Raw genomic sequence first — 25000 nt, 5'->3', positions numbered from 1 at the left:
TATATATATATATATATATATATAATATATATATATATATATATATATATATATATATATATATATATATATATATATATATATATATATATATATATATATTGTGTGTGTGTGGTGCTGCTCTTTATAAATACTCTCAATGTAAATGTGGACCTTCCATAAACTAAACCAATATAAACGTGCAACTTCATAAATCATAAAGTGTCATGTGCCTTTATATAAAAGTGCAAAATACAAAAGGGTGCTCTGTGCCTTTAGTTCATTATAAAGTCCATAACCAACATATAAAGGCCATAGGTATAAAGTGCTCAGTTCTCAGAAATCCCAAAGTGCTTTTGTTCCCAAAAATGTTTTGAAACACTCCATGCTCCCCTTCCATGCTAACAAACCTACCAATGATGTTTTTCCAAGCTGTTTCCATTATCTTATTAGGGCTGGTGAATGCCCTTTAATCCATCATGCTTGTATATGCAAGGAGATAAAAGCCAGGCAATGCTCCATAGCATAATTCTATTTAATGAAAAAGCATTAAAAACCATAAGAATTACACTCGCAGTAGGCAAATGCTCGCATTACACTAGCCAAGATCACATGCATCAAATTCCCCCAGTTTGAGCTACTCATCTGCGTTCCAAAAGCCGGCATTCGGTCAGCAGTAGTGACGTCAGCAAGCTCCGCCCAACGTGTTTCGTCACTGCGACTGACCGAATTTCAGCTTTTGGAATGCAGATGAGTAACCCAAACTGGGGGGAATTTGATGCATGTGATCTTAGCTTGTGTAATGCAGGTATTTGCCTATTGTGAGTGTAACTATTATGATTTTTAATGATTTTTAATTAAATAAACAGAATTACGCTATGGAGCATTGCCTGGCTTTCATCTCCTTACATATAAAGAGCGTGATGGATTAAAGAGGATTTACCTACTCTAATAAGAAGATAAGGGAATCGGCTTGGAAAAACATCATTGGTTTTACCTATATAAAGCACCAGCCTCTATGTTATATATTGTATGTATAATCTCTGAATTGCTTTGGGATTATCTCTTGAGGGTTAATCACTGGTGTAGACAAATGCCTTGATTATTCTTATTCCAAACACCCAAGCGCTTCATTTTATATATTTTTAAATATAGAGATTTGTAGTTTAGACTCTAAAGAGAGCTGAAATTGTTGTTCTGTAAATCCGGAAATGTATGTTACCACAGCCCAGGATTCAGGGGATCAAGGGATCTGGAAGGGTCCTCTAAAGGTTTGCATTTGATTGTTTTCGTTTTCTGGCACATAGTTCTGCTAGGACTGGGCTACAATAAGCATGCATGCTGGACTCCTTCCTCTCAGTCATTAATTAGTGGCAGCTCTCAAGGGTAGTTAAGCTCATGTCAATTTAAATTATTGCAACTTCCATAAATCTGTGAACTAACAAGTGCAAAATGTTGAGATCAGGAAGGTCGGTCATAAAACCTGATGAGGGACCAGTAAACTTTGAAGTATTTACAGTGGATAATAAAAGACTCCTATAGTCTGTCTTATTCATTCTTCCCAATTCTCTTTATCCGTTTATTTTCTTTTTGGTTTGAATTTTTTATGATTCTTGCTCCTCTATATTCAGCTATTTTCACTGATGGCTCTTCTCCCAGTAGAATGTGGATATTCAATGTCTTTTTTAATTGAACTAAGTGAAGCCCAAGTTCTAAGGGGAGAGTTTAAGAAACTGAGGGGGTTATTTACAAAAGTCAAATCCACTTTGCATTACTACAAGTGCAAAGTGCACTTGGAAGTGCAGTCATTGTAAATCTGAGGGGTAGATCTGAAATGAGGGGAAGCTCTGCTGATTTTATTATCCAATCATGTGCAAGCTAAAATGCTGTTTTTTTTTTTTTCCTTGCATGTCCCCCTTGGATCTACAGCGATTGCACTTCCAAATACACTTTTCACTTGTAGTGCAAAGTGGATTTGCCTTTAGTAAATGACCCCCCGAGTGTCTCTAAGCAGGCCTCATACCTAATATGTATCCCCCCACCCCCCAGTCTTCTTTTTTTTTTTTTTTTAACATCTGCTTGCTCAGCCTTTCTTCTCAAGGGGTACCCTGGGAATCATTTTTAGAACTCCAGGTGTTAGAACGCCACCCTCCTAGCAGCTAAAAAGATCAGTGGTGTCATTCTGCTGGCTTTGCCAAGTGGCGTATTGGACCCGGAACCATGCAGGCACCATCAGATGGGAAGTCTGGCCTAGGAACCCATAGCAACCTCTGGAGGAACCCTAGGAATCCACTGAATCTTTATTGAGACTGGCTGCTTAAGCTTATCCTATAGCTACATCGCAGCTTCCCCTTCTCTCCACCTCCTCTCTATCACCCCCCCCCCCCCCATATCATTTCACTCCATAAAATGCTCTAGCATAAAATTGTGACAATTTTATGCTAGACAATAGACAATAGTATGATATTTCTATTAAATACCTGCAGACCCCTCTGCTTTATAAAAATGCCAGGTCATGGTCATTGGGCCAATAGGAAGCTGTAAGGAGACGGCAAACTCCAACTCTACAATGCAAGCATTGAAGCTTTTCCTGATCAGAACTGCCTAGAATTTGGCCATGGCTGCAGGTAGAAGGTAATTTGAATTATTATTTAATTATTTAATTGTTATTATGTTTATTGGTGTTTTATGAACATTCCTGTAACTTACATTTTCAAGCCCCATAACTAATAATTGTCACTCAAAACATTGTCCATCATTGAATCGGTGCCCTAGATGTGTAATTTCCCATATAAAATATTTCTATGACCGCAACATATTTTATTTGTTTTCCTAGAATTTCGTTTTATCCCTGCTTTCCAGCGCTTCCGCTAATAAGAGCCATGCTTGGTTTATTTTACATGGAGCTATTTTTAATCCCATATAGCGCAGATTATTTTGTGTATACACTTTCACCAGCTAAAAAAATATACAAACAGTTCAGCACAACAGTATTTGTCTGGATATTGTTGTGCTGAACCTTCAAATGTGTGTTTTTTTTTTATTACCTAAAATAAGATATTGAAAAAAATCACAACATGTGTTCTAGTTGAGTATACTCATTAAAATATTACCTTTATTAAAGCAATGCTACCAAACAGTTCTCACTATTGATGTATTAGGCCAGTGTTTTATCCTCTACCAGATTATTACTGATATCTATGGTCAGGAAAAAGAGAACTAGAAATAAGGCCCCACTGGCTGAAGCACATTCGGGTCTATGGGCCAGATTCACAAAGGAGATACGACGGAGTATCTCAGATACTCCGTCGTATCTCTCAGAGTATCTATGCGACTGATTCATAGAACCAGTTACGCATAGATAGCCCTAAGATCCGACAGGTGTAATTGTTTTACACTGTCGGATCTTAGAATGCAGTACCGCGGCCGCCGCTGGGGGGAGTTTGCGTTGTAAACCAGCGTCAGGTATGCAAATTAATAGTTACGGCGATCCACTACGGTTTTTCGCGTTCACTACGTCGCTGCTAGTCTAGTTTCCCATCGCAAAGTTAGTCGTCGTTTTGGGTGCCCTAACTTTACACAGCACACGTATGTGCTGTATAAAGTATGGCCGTCGTTCCCGCGTCGAAATTTAAAAATTCACGCCGTTTGCGTAAGACGTCCGGGAATACGGAAGTATGCTACACACGTCGCCGTTCGAAAAAATGACGTCAGTTCGCGCAAAGCACAGCGGAAATTTTGAAAGCGCAGTAGGTCCGGCGCGGGAGCGCGCCTAATTTAAATGGCACACGCCCCTTTAAATTACGCGGGCTTACGCCGGAGGCCGCCAGCATAGGTTTTCATTGCAAGTGCTTTGTGAATCGGGCACTTGCGGTGAAAACTTGCGGCGGTGTAACGTATCTACGATACGTTACGCCGCACTTCTACGTGAATCTGGCCCTATGTCGGGGCTGGATTTTCACGGCCTCTGATAATAAACTGTATGCAAGGACCAGAGTGCTGGCTTTTTATATTACATGAAGTGGATATAGCCTTTAAGCTGGCCATCAACATATGTGCCCAGTTTTAGCAGGGACTGGTCAAATATTGATCCACCTATGGCCATTCCAGCTGGAGAGAAGTGGATCTAACCAAAGGCTTCACTTCAAAAAATTCCACTCAATCAGGGAATGCAATCCATTAGCTGCAGTGCTGATTAGTGTACTCTGATGGCAGAGGAGTCCCGCTGTCAGAATTCAGTAGCAGGTGGGAGGATTCCTTCACTCACCTTGACTGGGGAGATAGGGGAATCCGTTCATATTTTTTTTTTTTTTATAGTTATATATTGTGAACTTTGGGGGTTGTTTAGCTCTGTGGGATTAAGTGCATAAACCGTTAAAGTTGAACCAAAAAGGGTTTAATTTGTAACCAAACCAAAAACAACACTTCATTCAGCACACAGGGAAAAATCTAAAGTAAAAGTCTGCTTGTCTCCAGCATAAACAAAGTCTGCTTGTCTCCAGCATAAACAAAGTCTGCTTGTCTTCAGCACAGCAATAAATCAAAGCAAAGGCGCATACGATTTTTAGGCAGGTCTTCACCTCTGAACTTCCAGTCCTTGCTGACCCTTTATCAGCTTCTAAGAGAAACACAGCTCTTCAGACAGGTGCACTCCCATACTCCTCATCACCTCCTCTATCACCACTTCCTGTCTTTTAAGCTGTTCTTCTGGAAGTTCTTAACCCCCTGTGTGCTAACTGCCAGTGGTCAGGAGAGGACGCTCTTTCCCTCCCAAACGTCACTTTAGAGCCTCCGAAATTACGGGCCCCAAATGACACTCTAACAAGGACAGAGACGACTGTAGGCCCGTCCTCTCTGGATTAACTTATTGACAGGAATTTCTCACTCACTCTGGGTGACCTCCTAAACACTATACCATTCCCTTATAGGGGCAACAATCCAAATATTGGTGCTATATAGCGTCTGTCCAGGACCCAACCCTGGTGCCCTGTACTGTGTGTGTGTGTGTGTGTATATATATATATATATATAATATAATGGATAGATAGATAGATAGAACCGGCTGATCGAAAAATAAAATCCATCTGTGTCCAACTTTACCAACAGTAGTATGGTGACTTGGAAGGGACATTCGATTGTTTAAAGCGGTGGTTCACCCAAAAATCACATTTCTGTCACTAGATCCAGCATACTGCTGACATCTGCAGTATGCTGGATTATTTTTTATTTTTTTTGTACTTATCATTTTAGCCGTATCTCTTCTCCTGCACGGAGCGGCGTATCCTTCCGGGTATAGGCGTTCCTAAATAAAGCGCAGTTGATTGACGGGCTTGGATACCGCGTCACACCATCCGGAAATAGCCGACGTGACTCTGCAATTTACGGCGCCTGCGCAAGTCCGCTCTACACGGCAGGCGCAGGCGCCGTAAGCAGCGGAGAATCACGTCGGCTATTTCCGGATGGCGTGACGCGCTTATCAAGCCCGTCAATCAACTGAGCTTGATTTAGGAACGCCTATTCCCCGACGGATTCCCCGCTCGGAGCCGGAGAAGAGATACGGCTACAACGATAAGTACAAAAAAAAAAAAAATAATCCAGCATACTGCAGATGTCAGCAGTATGCTGGATCTAGTGACAAAAAGTTGATTTTCGGGTGAACCTCCGCTTTAAATATCTTGAAGCTGAACTCCAGACAAATACAGTAGCTAAATACACAGGTATTGTGTAATAAAAAAAAATCAGGTGACAGACGCATTATACGGATGACTTTCCTTCACAATCAGAAGCTGTCCATTGACATGATCAGCTCAGACCTGTCAGAGACCAGTGGGACACTGTACACCCATCCACAGTCCAGAGAAGTCTGGTCAGAAGTGGTCTTTAGTGAAGAAAAAATGCAACTCTAACGTGTGGTAGCAAGGCCAAGCAACTTGCCAATGCATGAAAACACAAAAACATGTGTACAAAAAAAAGGAAGCAGGTGCTCTGGACTGGTTAGTTCAAATGTTGAAGTATTTGGCTGTAAAAGAAGAAGTTTATTCTCCAAAGGCCTAAAAAGCGGTACAAGGATGAGTAACTGCAACGAAACATGGTTAAGGTTCCTTGCAGGTGCTTTTCTACAAATTGAATTAGGGATTTGGTCAGAATTAATGGTCTCCAGGTGGATACTTGTCCATCATGGAACAGGGTGCGGCAGGCACCTGACTGGTCCCAAATTCAATCTTTAGCAGGTCAATGACCCCAAACATACAGCCAATGTCACAACTATCTTCAGCAAAAAGAACATGACCAATAACATTGGATCTGCCTGGCATTACATTAAAGGAGAGAAGCAACCAAGACAGCCAACATCCACAAAAGAAGTGTGTTTTAGTTCTCCTAGATCAGCCTTACTCAACCTGAGTTCCTCCAGAGATTGTTAGGGTTTCCTTGAGCAATGAGTGGTTTCTGACTCTCAGATGAGTAACCACTGGCCACAATCATCATTTTAGCTCTTCATAAGAGGCAATTTTGTTCCAATGACCACAGTTTTAAGGAGCATTTTCCCCAGTGACTATCACACTAATGTGTTGTGAGCTGTAGATCTAGCAATTATAAATAGGAGTAACCTGGAACTAGAAATGTATTTTAAGGGTTCCTCCATGTTAAAAATGTTGATAAAGTCTGTCCTAGATATTTGAAACCACTATGTGCATTTAAATAAAACTATATTCAAAAGTATCAGTTTTAATGTTAAAGGGTGGACATACCAGAAATTAATTGGATTAATTTTTTTCTGTTTTATGCACTTTTTTTTCACCTAAAGCTTTAGTGTATATAGATTGGGATGGCTGATTACATATGCAGGCTTTTATTTTATTAAACCACGTCTCTTATTGCAGATTTAGCAGTCTGTTTGATTACAATCAGTTTCTAATGATTCTCACAGTGATTCTCATAGCCAGAGATCCCTACAGTGTTGGATAGCCAGGCTTTCGTTTATTTCAGAGTTCAATTTATAAGTTGTGATTCTGTAATACAGACACGTGCCCTCTTGATTTAAATTGTGTGTTTTTTTTGTGAAAAGATAGGTCTGTTTTAAATCAAGGTATTTGGGTTTGTAAAAGACTCTAGAATATAGCGCATACTAGCAGTAATGTTAGACTGAAGTCTGGGCGGCATGGCAAACCATTATGTACATAATCCTGTTTTATAATCATTACTTGGGCATATTTTTTTTATATGTATTCTGATTCATATTAATATTTTAGAGTCTCCAGAATTCTACCGGAACCTAACATGTCTGACACACGATCTAGAGACCATATATTGTGACTGGCAAACTCCGGACTATGCTCCATCTCCAGTACTTTATGAGGTTTGTTCATGGTAAGAATCCGCCATTTCATTTGATATAGACTTTCACTAAACAAATGTGTGTCCATTACCTAAACAATAAATAGTGGAATGGTGTTGTCCCTCCTTCTCCCAGTCTGAGATGTACAAGGTATTGCATCAAATGTAGGTACTCCTACTAGTTGCATTTAAATAATATCTAACATTTTAATGAACATATTACTGTATTAATTTTTTTATTTTTTTTTGCCCGGGATTTACCTTTTTAGAAGTATAATTCAAGCCAAAACCATGTTTGTTGCCAGCGGTTTTGACATTAATGGCTGAGTGTTATTTTGAGAGGACAGCATATGTACACTGTTATACAAGCTGTACACTCACTACATTAGATTGTAGCAAAGTGTCGTTTCTTCAGTGTTGTCACATGAAAAGATAGAATAAAATATTCACAAAAATGTGAGGGGTGTACTCACTTTTGTGATACTGTGTAATAGATCTTTATTAAAAACTGTCATTTTTCGGTTTTGGCCAAGTGCATCCCTTATTTTTGGTTTCAGCACCAACATTTCCATTCGATGCAGTTCTAATGACGAACCAAGAGGGGGAATTTCCTTAGCAGGGACAGAGAAAAAAAAAAAAAACTGCAAATGTTCTAATTTGCACTTTATCAAAAAAAAAAAAAGCAGATTGTATAGTCCTTTTGAAAAACTTTATTTTACGCTGTGTGGCGTTCTTATCCTTCCAAAACTTTAGTCGACTCCTACAAGGGTCCAGCAGGACTCCACTTATCACACTTTAATGTATCTTTTATAAGGTTCAGCGTTCCTACACCACAAATGATTATAGCCAAAATAAGTCATTAATAATAGTAAATAATAGTAAATAAAAGAAAGAGCATGTACTCCATCCAAAGTAGCATCTGGGCAGCTATAACAAGAAGACTACGGGACTATTGGATAAATGTTATAAGCAGCGACTCTTGGGATGACTGCAAGCTATAGGATGCCTGGAGCTAAGTGTAGAAAATAAATGGAATACCCGCGCTTAGGATAAGATGTGGGAAATGTAAATTATAAGACTGCGGCCCCCCCTCTCTTTTGTATCCCGAAGAGGATACAAATAAATAAGGAATAAAATTGGGGTGTGGGGCTAGTGGCGCTGTCTGTTCAGTAGCCACTGGCTAAAGAGAAAATGTATTTTCAATTTATAGTTCAATTTATTTTTATTTGCATATATTTCACACATATGCGCCTATTTTTATCCACATAGTATGTTTGGTCTAACTAGCACTAGTTTTCCACTCTAGTGACTCACTATATAGTTACATTACTTTGGTTTAGATGCTGCTTTATATTTTGGTTTAGATATACTCCGCTGTGCCTAGCATTATATCTTAATTCCAGGCTGGTGGAAGCCATCTCTGGTGGAACTAATGTGCATTACTGCATATATATTGCCGTGTGTCTTTTTTCTCTTTAGCCTGGAGCTAAGTGTAGCCCACAGAATACATAAATTGAACAAGAAATAATCTGAGGACGTTCGTAGTATAAACATACGGAGTACTGTACTTTAAACTTCTCAAAGTGTTTCACATTCTTACTGGCTGTTAGGAATTAATGTTATTTATTTTAATACAGGTCTTCAGAAGGAGAGAGATGTTATGACTCCAAAAGTGATAGTCTGCAGGTTGAATTTCTAATGTTTTCCTCCGTGCAAGTAAGGATCAAAGCAAAAAATATCCCGGGACAACCCTTCATCACTTTTCAAAAGTCCATAGAAGACATCCGTAAGTTCTGTTCATTTGGAAGAGAGACACACACTAGAAGAACTTAATTTGACAACTTTCAATCCAGATACGTTTAATTTTCAAATTGTAATTGGGATCAAATTGATGTCCACTTTTGACTGTTGTGAAAGGCGTGGAATGGAAATTTGTTCTTAAATTTCTAATGTTGAATGTGGTTTTTGTTGGGGAAATTACATTCATCCAAAATCTATTTTTAAGAGCATAAAGAACATGCTTAAATCTATGGCAACTCTCCAAACCTACAACTCTTAATGTCCACAGCCCATCTGTGCGTCAACTCCTGTAGCCCGTCTCCACGCTAACATGAAGATTTAAAAAGATAAGGAGTCCTATTTTGGAAGTAGCTCATTCTTGATACTTTATTCAGCTAACAATAAAGTAACTGCATACATACTGTATAGTCGCACACAAAAAAACACGTTCCTATCTACTCTGTTTTTGTGAGCAAGCCCAATGGGGTGAAATGAGTTTAGGCAGTGTTTTTTATTTATTTTTTGAGTGGAGACCATACAGTACGTATGTAGTTACTTTACTTTATTGTCAACAGAATAAAGAACCAAGAACAAAGCTAATTGCAGAGTGGGACTCTTCATCATCTTAAAAACTTTTGAGTGCCTCAAGTCTTTGAATGTGCCGATGAGACTTATTGTACAAATGTTTGTAAATCTACTATTGTGTGGCCAGCTGTACTAAATAAACAAGTATACCATTTGGCATCAGCATAGCACTATAGCTTCTCTAATGCTCTCCTATACCTGTGTTATTCCCTGCACTGATTTACAATGCTTCTATTTACTCAGGAATTTCCTCTTGAACAATTTTAATTCAGTGCGTTGGTTGAACAGCAAAAACGGAACTGCAGTGAATAAAAAATGTTGCCATGTGCAGGGTCCTTTCTAGTTACCTCTATTTATTTCTTGGTATATTATGTCTGGAAGAGTGCTGGGGAAGCTTAAAATAGTACCACATTACAGTTGAATTTGATACTCCAGCTCAGCTGCTGTGAGTTTCGCTTCTTAACTACTTCCTGTCTGCCATACATTTATAAACCTCCTTGGGCAGGAAGGGCGATATCACCCAAAATTAAAGTGTAGCACCCTCTAGTGCTCAGTTTGGCTTGGGAAAATGTGATTCTAAATCATGGTAGTTGTGTGAGTCTAGTAATTGGTTGGGGGTTACTGTAGACCAGGCTGGAGGGCTCTACAGCTCAGGCCTCTGGTACCTCCCCATAGCTCTAGAAGCTTGGAGAAGTTTCTAGAAGCTAGTGGGTGGATGCCAGGAGGTAGTGATTTGCCTATTTATGGTAATCTAGCCAATCCCCAGGTAGGAGGCCTGGCAGGATGGCTGGGCCAGCCCATAAATATTGTGAAGCCTGGCCAGCAAGGGGAGTCTGGTGGAAGATGGAGTGCGGAAGCTGTGTCTTGTGGCCTGAGAGGGGGCTACAGGGACTCTGCCTCTAGGCTGTGAGCTGAGAAAGGAAGGAGGACAGTCTCTCTTCTAGGGGACACCCTGGCTTGTATGGAAGGACCTAGACAGCAGGAGGCCCGAACAGTAGTCTCTTCTGAAGCAGTAGGATTTCCTGGGACAGTATAAATACCTCTACGCCTCCAGGGCCATAAAGGGTTAAAGCTGCCAGATGCAATATCGAGCAAGGTTTTCTGGGGCTGTGCTAATGAGCTATTACTCATTCCTTTGTTCTGGGACATTTCACCAAGCAACCAGATGAATTGGTATTTTTGAGAGAGGGGACATAGGCATTTTACAAGTTGGGACTTTACTAAATTTCCACCCAGGGGACACAGACGTCCTAGAAAAGGGATCTCTTTTACCAAGTCCAGAAAGACTGTTGCTGTTCCAGAGGGAATGCAGTCAAGGATTTGTTCACTGGTGTGCATAGAGAAGGAAGTTGTCCTCATTATTCTTTCAGTCAAGCTGGGCATCCCATAATTCCTATATCCTATCCAAGTTATGTTCCCCAATAAAATAACAAAAACAAGCCCATGTGCTGATTCCTTGTTTCTGAATGAGTTGAATATGTGTATTGCCTGGCTGTACAGGAATAGGGGCACACCCAAATCCAACAGCCCTCTAGGGGGTATTACTACAAAGGTAATCCAAGCAGCTAACAAGCCGCTGGATTAATTTTACAGACAACAGAAGGGGGTCCACAAGGGAGAGCCTGGTAATGATGCTACCGGAGGCATCCAGCTCTAGGCATACACTGAGAGGAACAGATGTTGTTCCTCCCACTGTGCGACATCAAAAACGAGAAACGACACTGATTTTGTCACTTCCTGTTTTCAGTTCTTTGTTTACCTGGCCGACAACGGAAGCTGCTGGACAGACCGATCTGTGTCTGATTGTTTTCTTTATTTTCATGACTATGAAAATTGTAGATTCACACTGAAGGCATCAAAACTATGAATGAACACATGTGGAATTATACATAACAAAAAAGTGTGAAACAACTGAAAATATATTTCATATTCTAGGTTCTTCAAAGTAGCCACCTTTTGCTTTGATTACTGCTTTGCACACTCTTGGCATTCTCTTGATAGGTTTCAAGAGGTAGTCACCTGGCGCAGCACCCCATCACTCTCCTTCTTGGTCAAATATCCCTTACACAGCCTTGAGGTGTGTTTGGGGTCATTGTCCTGTTGAAAAATAAATGATGGTCCAACTAAACGCAAACCGGATGGAATAGCATGCCGCTGCAAGATGCTGTGGTAGCAATGCTGGTTCAGTATGCCTTCAATTTTGAATAAATCCCCAACAGTGTCACCAGCAAAGCACCCCCACACCATCACACCTCCTCCTCCATGCTTCACGGTGGGAACCAGGCATGTAGAGTCCATCCGTTCACCTTTTCTGCGTCGCACAAAGACACGGGGGTTGGAACAAAAGATCTCAAGTTTGGACTCATCAGACCAAAGCACAGATTTCCACTGGTCTAATGTCCATTCCTTGTGTTCTTTAGCCCAAACAAGTCTCTTCTGCTTGTTGCCTTTCTTTAGCAGTGGTTTCCTAGCAGATATTCTACCATGAAGGCCTGATTCACACAGTCTCCTCTTACCAGTTCTAGAGATGTGTCTGCTGCAAAAGGTGGCTACTTTGAAGAACCTAGAATATGAAATATATTTTCAGTTGTTTCACACTTTTTTGTTATGTATAATTCCACATGTGTTAATTCATAGTTTTGATGCCTTCAGTGTGAATCTACAATTTGCATAGTCATGAAAATAAAGAAAACTCTTTGAATGGGAAGGTGTGTCCAATTTTTTGGTCTGTACTGTATATATAGTGTGTATGTATGTAATGTTCGGGGGTTCTAAGTAATTTTCTATCAAAAAATTTTTCACATGTAGGAGATGAATGCCAGAATTGGTCCAGACTAAAAGCGTGTTAAACACCTCCCTTATCCTGCAGCTCAGCACATTAACCCTTCATCTCCTTCCTTCCACTGTATGTGACCTGTACACTGACCACCATTAATTTCCTTCACTCCTCCTGTATGTGTCCTGTATATTAACCCTTTCATCTCCTTCCTTCCACTTAATACACAATTACCAAGCGCCATGTTTTAAACCACTTCCATCCCAACATGTTTCTTCATTTCCAAAAATGGTGGCAAAAATATAGATCACCTTGGGGTATCTACTTTTCAAAAGGGATAATTTTGTGTGATTTTTTTTTTTTTACTCTCCTGGCATTTTGTATTTGACTTTGCTGTATATCCTAAAGTACAGGAAAATGTTTTTATTCCAGATTTCATGGTCCTTTTATAGAAAGCTCTATCTGTCGCAAAACGATTATATAAAAATTGATTCGGACATGTTGCGTGAGGGCGTAAGCTGGCTATGCATTGTAAAGTCTTTTCTTTTTACAAAAAACATATGAGGTCACACCTAAACACTTCCAAATTGTATGCAATCAGGCAGACCTTGCATTACATAGTTGAAGGTAAATCTAAAGGAAATTGAAGAAAAAAAATTGTATAATGTGTAGCCAGCTATATTGTCAGTCAAACTATCGCACCGCTGAAAAATGGCCTACTAGTTGGAGGGGTATTACAAGCTAGTACTGAAGTGGTTAATTCAGCAAAGTGTCTGTTAAACTGTTATTTCTTTTTCTGTGCTTGGTAATCTACATCGTCCATGTTTCCTGGGCCTGTAATGAGTGCAGTTATATGATTAGTGTGATCTTCCTGTCAGTTATTTCATTAGTGCGCTGGTGAACATAATGGGTGCATTGTGTTGAGAGCAGATCAATCTGCTGTGTAACTCCATCTTCTCCTTCTGCTGAGACCGGAGAAAATGTTTTTTCTCTAATTGTTGGCCCTTTTGTCTTACAGCTTACGTTCCGTACACACCGCAGATCCACTCCTTGGTTGGTGATTATAGGTCTGACTCCCTGTTTGTGGTATGGACGGTAAATGACACCGGCTTTCTGAACGATGTGAAGATAGACTGGGAGGTCAACGTGTTACGGGGTCCAAACCTTCAGCTAGTTAAAAATGTATGTGATTTTTGTGTCTAAATTGTAACTCATATATTCTATGAATAATTTTGTTTTTGATGTTACAATGACACGCTCAACCTGTGCCTGCAGCTGGTCTAGAGGGGTGTGTCCCCCCCCCCCCCCCCCCCCAAGTCAAACTTAAAGGATATCTAAAGGCTTGTTTAAAAAAAAAAAAAAAACATGTTATACTTCATTGTGCAGTTGGTTTTGCAAAGAGTGGCCCTGATCCTCCTCTTCTGTGGTCCTTTGGTGGCGCTCCGGGCTCCTCCTCTTCTCGAGCGCCTTATTGAAGAGGCACTCTCTAGCGGGCTCCCGTGTCCTGCTGCTGAGTTCATTGAAACCCCCGGCTCTCACGTCATTGGATTTGATTGACAGCAGCGGGAGCCAATGGCTGTGCTGCTATCGATCTATCCAATCAAGACCTGAGAAACACTGGCTGGAGCTGGTGTGCTCATCCCAGTCGCTGGAAAGACTGGGTTCAGGTAAGTAAAAGGGGGCTCTGGAGGGCTGATGCATCACAGGAGGTTTTTCACCTTAATGCATAGAATGCATTAAGGTGAAAAACCTTGAGGGTTTACAATCCCTTTTAAGGTGGTTCTAAAGGATGAAAAGTTTTTTTGCATGCATTCTATTGTCCCTGCATTCTGTGAGCCCCCTCCGATCCAGCAATGTTCACTATAGCTTTGGCTGGATGGGGATTCTCTCACCTCATTGGCTGAGACAGCAGCGGGAGCACATTGGCTCCCACTGCTGTCAATCACAGCCAGTGAGCCATTGAGGAGAGAGTGGGGCTGAGACACGGCTCTGAGTCTTATGGACGCATAGAGCAGTGACAAGGGAGTGAGCATGTAGCGGTGCCCCCGGGGCAAGCGGCTTTCTCTGGGGGCACTGCTCAAGGTGGAGGAGCCAGGAGCGCCAACGAAGGACATGAGAAGAAGAGGATCAGAGCTGCTGTGTGCAAAACCATTGCACAGAGCAGGTAAGTATTATGTTTGTTATTTTAGAAAGGAAAAGAAAAGCTTTAGTATTGAAGTACGCTCGAGCTGCTGTACTCAGCAAAATTATGTTGCTCCTGCTTAAAGGTAGGCAAGCTTAAAGCGGTTGTAAACCCTTAAGGTTTTTCGCCTTTAATGCATTCTATGCATTGAGGTGAAAAACCTTCTATAGTGCAGCACCCCCCAGAGTCCCCCTCTTACTTATTTGAACCCGATCGTTCCAGCGAGGGGGACGAGCACAGCAGCTCCAGCCGCTGTCTCAGGTCCTCGTTGGATAGATTGATGGCAGCAGGAGCCATAAAGTATTCTGGGCTGTCTAATAAGAAAGCCCAGCATTGCCTGTGCACTTTCTGGCAGATTTGTATCGGCACACTATTGTGCTATCTAGGTGGAGGTCCCACTCCAGTGATTTTACTGGGTCTGTTGAACGCAGAAGATGCTACTCAAGTCTTCAGTTGTTTCTAGATTGGCAATGGGCTACAGCTGCTGACTGTAAGTGACCATATGCAATATTTTCTGGATCAATGGCTTTTATTAAATGGATTTTTTCAGAAAGACTGACAGATGCAAGAACAACCGATCCATAATACAGTCACAGTAAGAAGAATTGGAGATAATTAATCCAGGGTGTCCGGACCTGTTCAAACCTGGCCTGTTTATCACAAGGGATGCTGGCTATTTCTTTGTGGACCATAATCCTATGCAATATTTTAAGGTTATCTGAGCAAAAAAAAAAAATTCCATGTCAATTAAATCTCAAAGGCTAGAAAGACCTTGTAGATCAAGAGTCAGATAGACATTGTAGCAACCTCCAATTGCCTAGACTTATCTCTATTTTCCTGTTGTGTTAAGGTCTGTTGCACAGGATTTTCTGCGGACAAAGCGTAGGACTTTTGTCTGAAGGGCGTTGGCAATGAACTTGTTTTGCATACAAACGGCAAAGAATTATCGGCCAACAAACGCAAAATCTCGTGGTTTTTCAGCTCTTTAGCGCCATTCTTTGGGCAACTTCTGCTAATGTTGTCTTATGGTTAGCATTGGTTCTAAGAATGTGTGTTTGTACTTACTTTGGATTTTTGTCCGAATGACTTCTGTACACGTGATCGGTTAATCCGACAACGCACATTTTGTTGTTGTAAAATTTTAAAGCTATCCAACATTTGTTGGCGGAAAATCCGACAACAATTGTCCGATGGAGCATACAATCGGTCAGATTTTCCGACGACAGCCTGTCATCCCACAATTATAGTCCTAAAATCTGATCGCGTGTACGGACCTTTAGAATGTGCAGTGCAATCTACACAGGACTCTGCCACGACCCGAATGAAGGATAGAACCCTTCCACATTTCTGCGCACACACCATAAAGGTGACATCGGAGGGGGAGCGGAGCCACTAAAGAGGGGACTGAAGTCGTCTTTAATTTGTAGTTTCATGTTACTCAAGTTGGCAGCACTTCAGCTTTTTCAGTTGCCGGAGGAATACTTTAGGCCAGACCATATTGTTGTTATAGGTCAGGGGACTGTACAGTGGTGTGTAACTCATAGTCACAGTTTGTTCTCTGTACTTAGGAAACATTCACGGTACACTGGAATGAAAGCAAGACTAGGTTCCATTGGAATTGGACTTCAGACTTTCCTTTGAACTGCACATCGCACTCTGTAAGGATCCGATGCTTCGTCCATGATGATGCCTACTATGGAAAGATCCAGCATAGTAAATGGAGTGCCATAAAAACGATAGAAGGTAATGGCATTGTTGTGTAACACAAAAATACTGAGAGGTCTGTGTTGGAAGGGGAGTCTGTAGTGAGGGGGTGGGCTGGGAGGGGGCTTTAGGGATGTTGAGGGAGATTTGCACTGTGAGGAATATGGCCTTGGGTGGGGGGGGGGGGTGATTTGTACTGGGCGGAGGGGGTCATTTTGGCTGTACTATGTAAAGTAGGGCTCATTTACACTAGCAGGCAGGGGCAGTAAAACAGTTTTACCACCCCCCCCCCTAACAGCTCCTCATTTAGCTACAGCAGCCAGAGTGCACACATGCCATAGCCATGATGCTTTGGTTGTGGCCACAGCAGATATTATACCTTGTTGCATTCGAGTAAATGGGTTTGCTCTGCAAGCATGTGCAATGCACACAGTTGCAGTTCGCTAGTGCAGGGTTCATGTGGTTAAAGCAAGCGGTGATGAGGCGATACAACTCCTCCCCACCATTCGAATGCAGTTCGCTCTTCGTAGACCAATGGTGTGAATGAGCCCTTACTCTCTTGCTTGTAGCAGTCATTAAAGCATATTTTGTGTGTAAAAGGAGTTTGGCCTGCTGTACCGCTTTATTTTTCCATACCATTTTTTTTTGCTGGAGGTGGGCGAATTAAAACATAGGAGGACCCCAGGTGCCAGATATGCTATAACCTGAGGGTTTAAGACTGCCTGTGTCCCCCAGTGGACTCAATGAAATTACATTTTGCTTATTTACTTATGTTATAAGCAAGCTGTTGATGCTATATAAATCCAGTGGCGGTTCGTCCATAGAGGGCGCCAGAGCGCCGCCCCCTCCCGCTTCCGCACCGCCACTGATGCAATACAAAGATTAATGCATTGCAGATGGCCGGCCCCCTGGTGAGCGCCGGCCATCTGAATAATGGCAGCTTGTTGGCTGTGGAAGTGCCTATTAGAGCCACCGGTAATCTGATTGGCTGAAGCGTCATCGATAGCAGGAGAAGACATCGAGTGACCATGGAAGGAGGATGGCCGACCCCTGAAAGGTAAGGGGCGGGGTGGGCAGCATTTTACACGCACAGTGGCTATAATTACTGTGGCACAGTGGCGATTAATTACTGGGGCACAGTGGCTGCATTTGATGGCACAGTGGCTGCGTTTGATGGCATGGCACAGTGTCTGCGTTTGATGGGCACAGTGAGGCTGCAATTGGTTTTGTTTTTTTTCGTTTGTTTGCCCCCCCCCCCCAAAAAAAAAATTTGAGCATCAGCCGCCACTGTATAAATCCTGTATAATATTAGTAATAAATAGAAAAAAATGCAATCATTTTTATAAAAAAAATATTTATTTTTGTTTCAGTTTGCTTTTTAATTATACATGTTCATTCAAGGGGAATCCTATAGAGCAGGAGTAGGCAACCTTGGCCCTCCAGCTGTTTGGAAATTATAAGTCCCATGAGACATTGCAAGAGTAATGAACACATGACATAGTGAGCGTCTAAAAATGTGTTCATCCCATCTGATTTTAGGCAGTATGGCATTAATGAATGTGTTTTTGCCCCACGTAGGTGACACCAGCATAGATGATTCCATGTTTCCTGTCGATAAGGTGCTTCTCGTCGGCTCCAACATGACCGTCTGCTGTAAAATAACAGATGAGGCAGACATCGTAGATTCAATCCAATTTAATGGTACTAACTATCCTGCAATCCAGCTTGGCAGCAGCAATGTTGGTGGTGTTCGGCTCTTCAACATGAACAAGTCAGAGTCTAGTGGGGACAACATCGTCTGTAACACCAATGCGGGCGACTACATGGCTGGAACTGTAGTTTTCGTAGGATGTGAGTATATTGTGTTGTACCAATTCACCCATGCCATTCCACTTGCAATCCTATCTAACATTACCTGTGTAAAGCAGTGCTGGGACAAGGTCATCCAACACCCAGGGCAAAGATGCCAAACTGGGCCCCCCCCCTTCCCTTAGGGTTGGGGCGCCCCGATCTCTCCATCTCTGCAGATGTCCCTCCTGCCCACCCTTTGTCCCAGCCCTGGTGAAGAGGCGAATGTAAGCACTCTAATTTTCAGCTCTCTAGCGATCCCTACATAGCGGCTTTAAAGCTCTGTGTAAAAATCCACTTATTCTTTTACCATCCCTCCCTCCCACAGAGCTGATTACTGTTTGATTGGCCACTGGCAAAGTCGCCTGTCCTGGAGGCGACTTGAGGTCGCCTTGTAAGTTGCCCCAAGTCGTGCCGAAGTCGCCTCGCAAAGTCATGCCCAGCGTCGTGTTGCCCCTGTGTGAACCGGCTATAACAGTTTTGTAATAAAAGTAATATGTTGTTTTTTTTTTTTTTTTTATGAAAACATTATGTTGAATTTTATACTATCCTGGGATGCTTATCAAAAGTCCCTATCAATAATATTATACTGTGTAAGAACCAGCTTATCCTTCAGAAGTCTGAATTTCTGCCCAAGTCTTCACATCTGCTCTCCAAATGGCTTATGGCAGCCTAAAAACAAAGATACGATTAAATGGGAAAACAAGAAGGCTTGCCGTGCTTTTCTTAAAAAGTTGAACCCCAAACAAATTGCTAATGATACAGTAAAAATACAAATTTCCTCCCAAACATTTAGGACCCATTTACACTTCTAGATTTTGGTGTGCTGTGCGTTAGCAAGTTGTGGTGTCATCTTGACCCCCACATACTAACCTATCCTACCCAAACAACATTCTTAGCAATTTTTTTTAAGAAGGAGCTTTCGTTTGCTGGTATTTAATCATTTCTGAGTGTTTTTATTTTTTTGCTAAACAAATGAAAAAAGACTGGAAATAATTGAAGAAAAAAAATCTTTGTTTCTGTTATAAAATTTGGTAAATAAGTAAGTAATTTTTCTCCTTCACTGATGTGGGCTGATGAGGCTGCACTAATGGGCACTTAGGAGGCACTAATATGCAGCACTGATGGGCAGCCTTTATGGGCACTGATGGACGACACTGGTGGGCATTGCTTATGAGCTGCACTGATAATCATTGCACTGATTTTCAATGTAGTTCCCTCGTCGGGAAATCCGTTTATCGACTCTCCTTTACTCACGCGCTTTCAGTGTGAGTAGAGGAATGCTGATCACTGGACCTTCCTAGTTACACTGTGATAAGCTGTGTTTGGGCTCAGCTGTTCACATGGCAAAGAGCTTATTTCATAGTGCTCTTTACAATAATTGGAGATGTCCCCAGGGCCACCAGAACTAGTGTCCCTATTGGAAGTTTCCCCCCTTAGGATTCTGATGTCAACCCAAATTTTTTTATTTTCTTTTACTTTCACTCTTGGTGATCATGATATACAGGGCAAATAGAGAGGGTGAATCTCTCCAATGGGGGCACAGATGGCAATATAACCTGACAGGTGTTCTAATCCCTCTCCACTATCCAAAAGTAAAAAAAAAAAAATTGCCTTTACTTAAACTATAAAAGCACAATTGAAGTCTGAAATGAAATAATGTAGAGTTTTAGCTGTGATTCAGTAGGGGGCATATCGGACCTCAGCAGAGAGACCACTACTTGCGCACGGAGAGCAAAGATCCTTTGCTGCAGCATGACATCTAAAGATTTATTTCTGCTTTTGGATCTGAAAACACTCACGCAGCAGTAAGACTTATCAAAAAAAAATTGTATTTTCATGCACACTCTACTTATATCATGGATTTGACATCCATTTTGGCCTTTAAAAGGGTCGCATTACGTCTACTGTGAAACGTACCTAACTGATTTCACAGAAAGATTAAGGCTCTTTGGTAACTAATAGTCATAATCACAATTTACAGCTCTTTATCCCAGAGAAAATGGGCCTTACATCGTTTCCTGACATAGAGTTTAAACATTAAGGAAGGAAATTAAGCATTTTTCAGCTGGGGAACAGCTGGGATAGTGTTCAGATAAAATCCGCAAACCAGCTGAGGCCCATATAGAAGGATCAGGAGGGCCACATGTATCTATAAAGGTACAGGAGTACAGGTACGAGTACGAGTGAACATTACCACAGTTGCAGTAGTTGCTATACTACATTAGACATTCAATTATTGTCTTTAGTTGTTTACATTGAGCCACTGTACCGTGCCCATTTTGGACTCCTCATTTCCTTTTTCTAAATGCGCATTTCTAGAAGATAAACAAAGTTCCTAGATTTTCCCTTACAACTCTTGTTCTGTGCTACTTTATAGTTGCTTACCATGTTTAAGCAAATGTAGCATTCAGACCCAGATTAGCCATAGTACTATAAGTATGTGATGATAGATGTAGCTTAATTATGCTGGAAATGCTCCCCCCCCCCCAGAGGGCATCTGCCGCAGATGACTTATTTTTGCTTATTTCCTCCCTCTTATTCTTTTTTTTTTTTCTTTGCCCTCTAGATTTTTTTCTTTACTCTCTGGTTCTCTATGTGTCATATATACCTTCACCGACCCTCCATGGATGCTCCAGATATAACATATATCTCCCCCGCCCCCCCCCCCCCCCCCAGCTTGGTTTGTTGAATAGTTCAACCCTTTGGTTCTTTTTAAGAGTGTTGCGTTACAAGGGTCAGTGCTTTAAAATTTTACTTTAGTTAGAAAGTGAAAGCAAACCCTCCTTTTATTTTCAGCCAAAGAAGCTGCCATCTTGGCCTCGGTTTAATCTTCAACTGCCATGATGCTGCACATGTGATCAGTTATGACACCAGACATTGGATGGTTTGACGGTTTGGTTGAGAGCCCAACCAATGTGACATTTACATTCCCAGAATGTACCAAAAATGTAACTGTTTTTTGAAACTGTTAAATCAATGGGTTTACTTCCAAGTCTTGCTAGATCACTTCAGGCTGGCCCTTCTGCAGGTATAGCTAAGTGAACCATTAAAAATAAGTATTTTTAGTAAGTCTCACCCTGCTCTGCACATGCTCAGTCGTTCTCTTTTTTTCATCATCCTGCCAAATTGGTAGAGGCTGATCTGCTGACAGCCTAAAGAATAAAGCAGAGCTCCACCCAAAAGAGCAAGCTTTGCTTGTGTGCATCCTAAGACAGCCCCCCCCCCCCCTCAGCTGCCACATTTGGCACCTTTCGGGGGGAGCAGTTACCTGTTTTTGAGGTCCCCCCCGAACTCCGGCCACCTCCTCCCTCCTTTCCCCCCCTGCCGTGCCATTTTCACAGTGCAGCACACATGCGCAGAAGGAAACCCTTACAAGGAATGGTGGCAGCAGAACCCAAGAGCGAATTGAATAATTAGTTGGGGTGATGACATTGCGGGATCCCTGGACAGGTAAGTGTCCTAATATTCAAAGTCGGCAGCTACAGTATTTGTAGCTGCCGACTTTAAATTTTTTTGGGGGGGGGGGGGGGGGAGAGTTTGGATTGGACCCAACGATTAAAAGGTTTAAAAAATGTTAAATGGGATAGAAGGCAGCAGGCTTTTTTTTTAGAAAAATTTCAGTCCAGACAAGCAATTTATGATTTTGAAATAAATTCTATTTTATTGGATAAATTATTTCGGGCCGCGGCTGTTTTTATTGGTTTAATAAATTTCTAAAATATATTTATAAATGAATTTATTATAACATTATCTTTTAAAATATAAATAAAATCAACCTAGCCACTACGCCTCAGGCTGAATAAATTCTTATTAAGTGAAAAAAAAACAATTTACCCCAACCGACAGTAAGTATGCTAAACATACTGACTGTCACCTAACCCCAGCCCGTGGCTTTTTCTATGCATGTCTGGAAATCATTGTTTAAAATATCAAGTGCAATATCCGATAAATCAAACACAGTCTTCACGGTATAAACCACAAATGCCACCCTCCATCTCTAAAGCCCTGTACACACGATCGGTTTGTCCGATGAAAATGGACTGTTTTCATCAGACAAACCGATCGTGTGTGGGCCCCATCGGTTTGTTTTCCATCGGTGGAAAAAAAAATAGAACATGTTTTAAAATTTTCCTATGGATAAAAAAACGATCGTCTGTGTGGAACTCCATCGGACAAAAATCCACACATGCTCAGAATCAAGTCGACGCATGCTCGGAAGCATTGAACTTCATTTTTCTCAGCACGTCGTAGTGTTTTACATTACTGTGTTGGACACGGTTGCATTTTTGACTGATGGTGTGTAGGCAAGACTTTAGCCCCTTTCTAATTTTTTCGAAAGCACACAAATAGAAAGAATCAAGCCAGTTGTGGTATTATTTACGAAAATACAACTTTTAAATCAGGAAAAGCCAAATTAATAAGATTAATAGTCTGTTGAATGTTAAAAATTAAATCTAAAGTCTTCATCTGACAGGTGTCATTACCTCCTAAATGAATAAGTAAAATATCAGGCTTATGCCAACAGTCGGAGTCATGCCATCGCATACCTCTCCAGCCACTCCGGTATACCTTAAAAGAAGAATCGAGACCCAAATTGGAAGAATGAGATCTTGCTGACGCTCTCTTCTGAGCCCAATAAAGGAGTGTCCGAGAATCCAAACCACAGTCACTTGACCTGTAATAAATTAAACCAATAAATCAGGACGTGTATATAACTTGTAAGAATCGGATCTCCACCTACCTAATTTTTTTTTTATAAAATTAGCTTGTGAACCAATTTTTGCAGCTTCAGTGGCTGCTCCAATTCTAAAAGAATGAGACGTCAATTGAACATTAGTCAAATTCAGCAATTCTAAACACTTGTGGAAAACACGGTTAAACTGGTATCTAGTTAATGGAGAACCAACAACATGAACAAACAAGTTATTATTCAAAACTGGACGCACTAGAAAATATTGTCTCAAAAGTCCAATAGGACAAATGTCACGCAAGGGACACTGATTCAAATAAATTCAGTGCCCCTTGCCATAACCATCTGTCTTGCTATAAGGAAGAAAAATCCTCAATTGGTTATTTAAAATGTAATTTTCCATTTTCATTGGAGAGGGCTTACTTTTTGCAGCAGAAATTACCTCTGATATGCAAAAGGCTCCAAAGAAAAGCAAGGTATAAACTTATTTAAAAAGAAGATTTTCATAAATGAAAAAACATAATTTTTTCAGACACAGAACACAAACTGCACAGTATATCAATCTTAATAGGAGACCGTTTGTCTCTGCGAAGCGTAGACTTTCTATATCCTTTTAATGCCTGCTTGACAGAAAAGAAGCTTATGCAATGCGGCAAATAATTTGGCTTCAGAAAAATTTAAACACCAGCCAATGTTTTGTTGATATGAGACAAGGAATATTTCTGATCCATCAGGTAACTAAGAAATAAAATAACTTCTTCAAAAGAAAATTGAACAAAAGTGTGCAAAAAAAGACAGCCACATCTTCCAGGAAGAAATATAACTTAACCATGTACATTTAGCCAATGAATGTTAAAAATGTTTGATATCTGTATTAGACCCCATAAATGACTGGGGCATTTGACACCTTGAAGATCCAATCTCGGCATCAGATGATAAAAACGCTCCATCTGGAATCGAGAAAGCGAGTCCGCCAAACTATTTTCTTTACCCGGAATAAATGTTGCTTTTATCCATACATTTAAAGATAGACCTTTTAAAAATGAAATGTCTAAACAATTTGTTTACCTGTGGCGATTTGGAAGGCAGGTGGTTATGGCATAAACCACCCCTTTATTATCAGTATTCACAATTAGCCTCCTGTTCTGAAAAGCATAACCCCATAATTCTAATGCCGCGTACACACGATCGTTTTTTGGCATGAAAAAAAACGACGTTTTTAAAAACGTAATTTAAAATGATCGTGTGTGGGCTTCACATCGTTTTTCGGCTTCTGAAAAACGACAAAAAAATTCAAACATGCTGCATTTTTTAACGTTTTAAAAAAATTTCGTTTTTCGGGTTGTAAAAAATTATCGTGTGTGGGCTAAAACAACATTTTTAAACCCGCACAAGCCCAGAAGCAAGTTATGAGACGGGAGCGCTCGTTCTGGTAAAACTACCTTTCATAAAAGGAGTAAGCACATTCATCACGCTGTAACAGACAAAAAAGCGCGAATCGCCTTTTACTAACAAGGAATCGGCTAAAAGCAGCCCAAAGTCGAATATAACTTCCCCTTCAGAGTGCCGTCGTACGTGTTGTACGTCACCGCGCTTTGTTCATCATTTTTCAAAAACGATGGTGTGTGGGCAACATCGTTTTTAATGATGAAGTTGGAAAAACGTCGTTTTTTGAACATGCTGAAAAACAATGTTTTTTTTTCATGCCGATAAACGATCGTGTGTACGCGGCATAAGGCAACAACAATTGGAAATAATTCCAACAACACAAACTTTTATCAAAAATCTTACACAATTCATTTCGTAGGCCAAGGAGAAGCACACCAGTGTGTCTGCCAAATAGTGGAAAAACCGACAGATCCAGCAGCATCAGTGAAAAGAGAAAATGCTTCACTGGAAATAAAATCAAATTGACAAATGGCTTTACCATTAAAATGACGCAAAAATTGTATCCAGATGTACATATCCTCTTTAACGTCTCCCGACAATTGTACATGAGTTGAAGGCTTATTTAACCCAGAAATAACAGACTAAAAACGCCTAGAAAAAATTCTACCTATTGCAAAAGCCAACAATCCGAGCAAAGACTGCAATTCTTTGAAAGTCCTCTTCAGTTTCT

At 40.9% G+C, this 25000-nt stretch overlaps 1 protein-coding gene across 1 annotated transcript in view; it reads left to right on the top strand.

Moving 5' to 3' along the window:
* Window positions 1-25000, top strand: part of LIFR (LIF receptor subunit alpha) — a 134673-nt gene that overhangs the window by 75014 nt on the left and 34659 nt on the right. Inside the window, exons 3-7 of the mRNA XM_040338585.1 lie at window positions 7230-7347; window positions 8952-9100; window positions 13473-13636; window positions 16205-16379; window positions 17919-18191. Coding sequence (XP_040194519.1) covers window positions 7230-7347; window positions 8952-9100; window positions 13473-13636; window positions 16205-16379; window positions 17919-18191 — 879 coding nt within the window. The remainder of the gene's footprint in view (window positions 1-7229; window positions 7348-8951; window positions 9101-13472; window positions 13637-16204; window positions 16380-17918; window positions 18192-25000) is intronic.

This window comes from Rana temporaria, chromosome 1 (genome assembly GCF_905171775.1).
Source record: "Rana temporaria chromosome 1, aRanTem1.1, whole genome shotgun sequence".
Lineage (NCBI taxonomy): Eukaryota > Metazoa > Chordata > Amphibia > Anura > Ranidae > Rana > Rana temporaria.
Note: the sequence above shows the minus strand (reverse complement) of the source record. Positions and strands in the feature narration are given on the sequence as shown.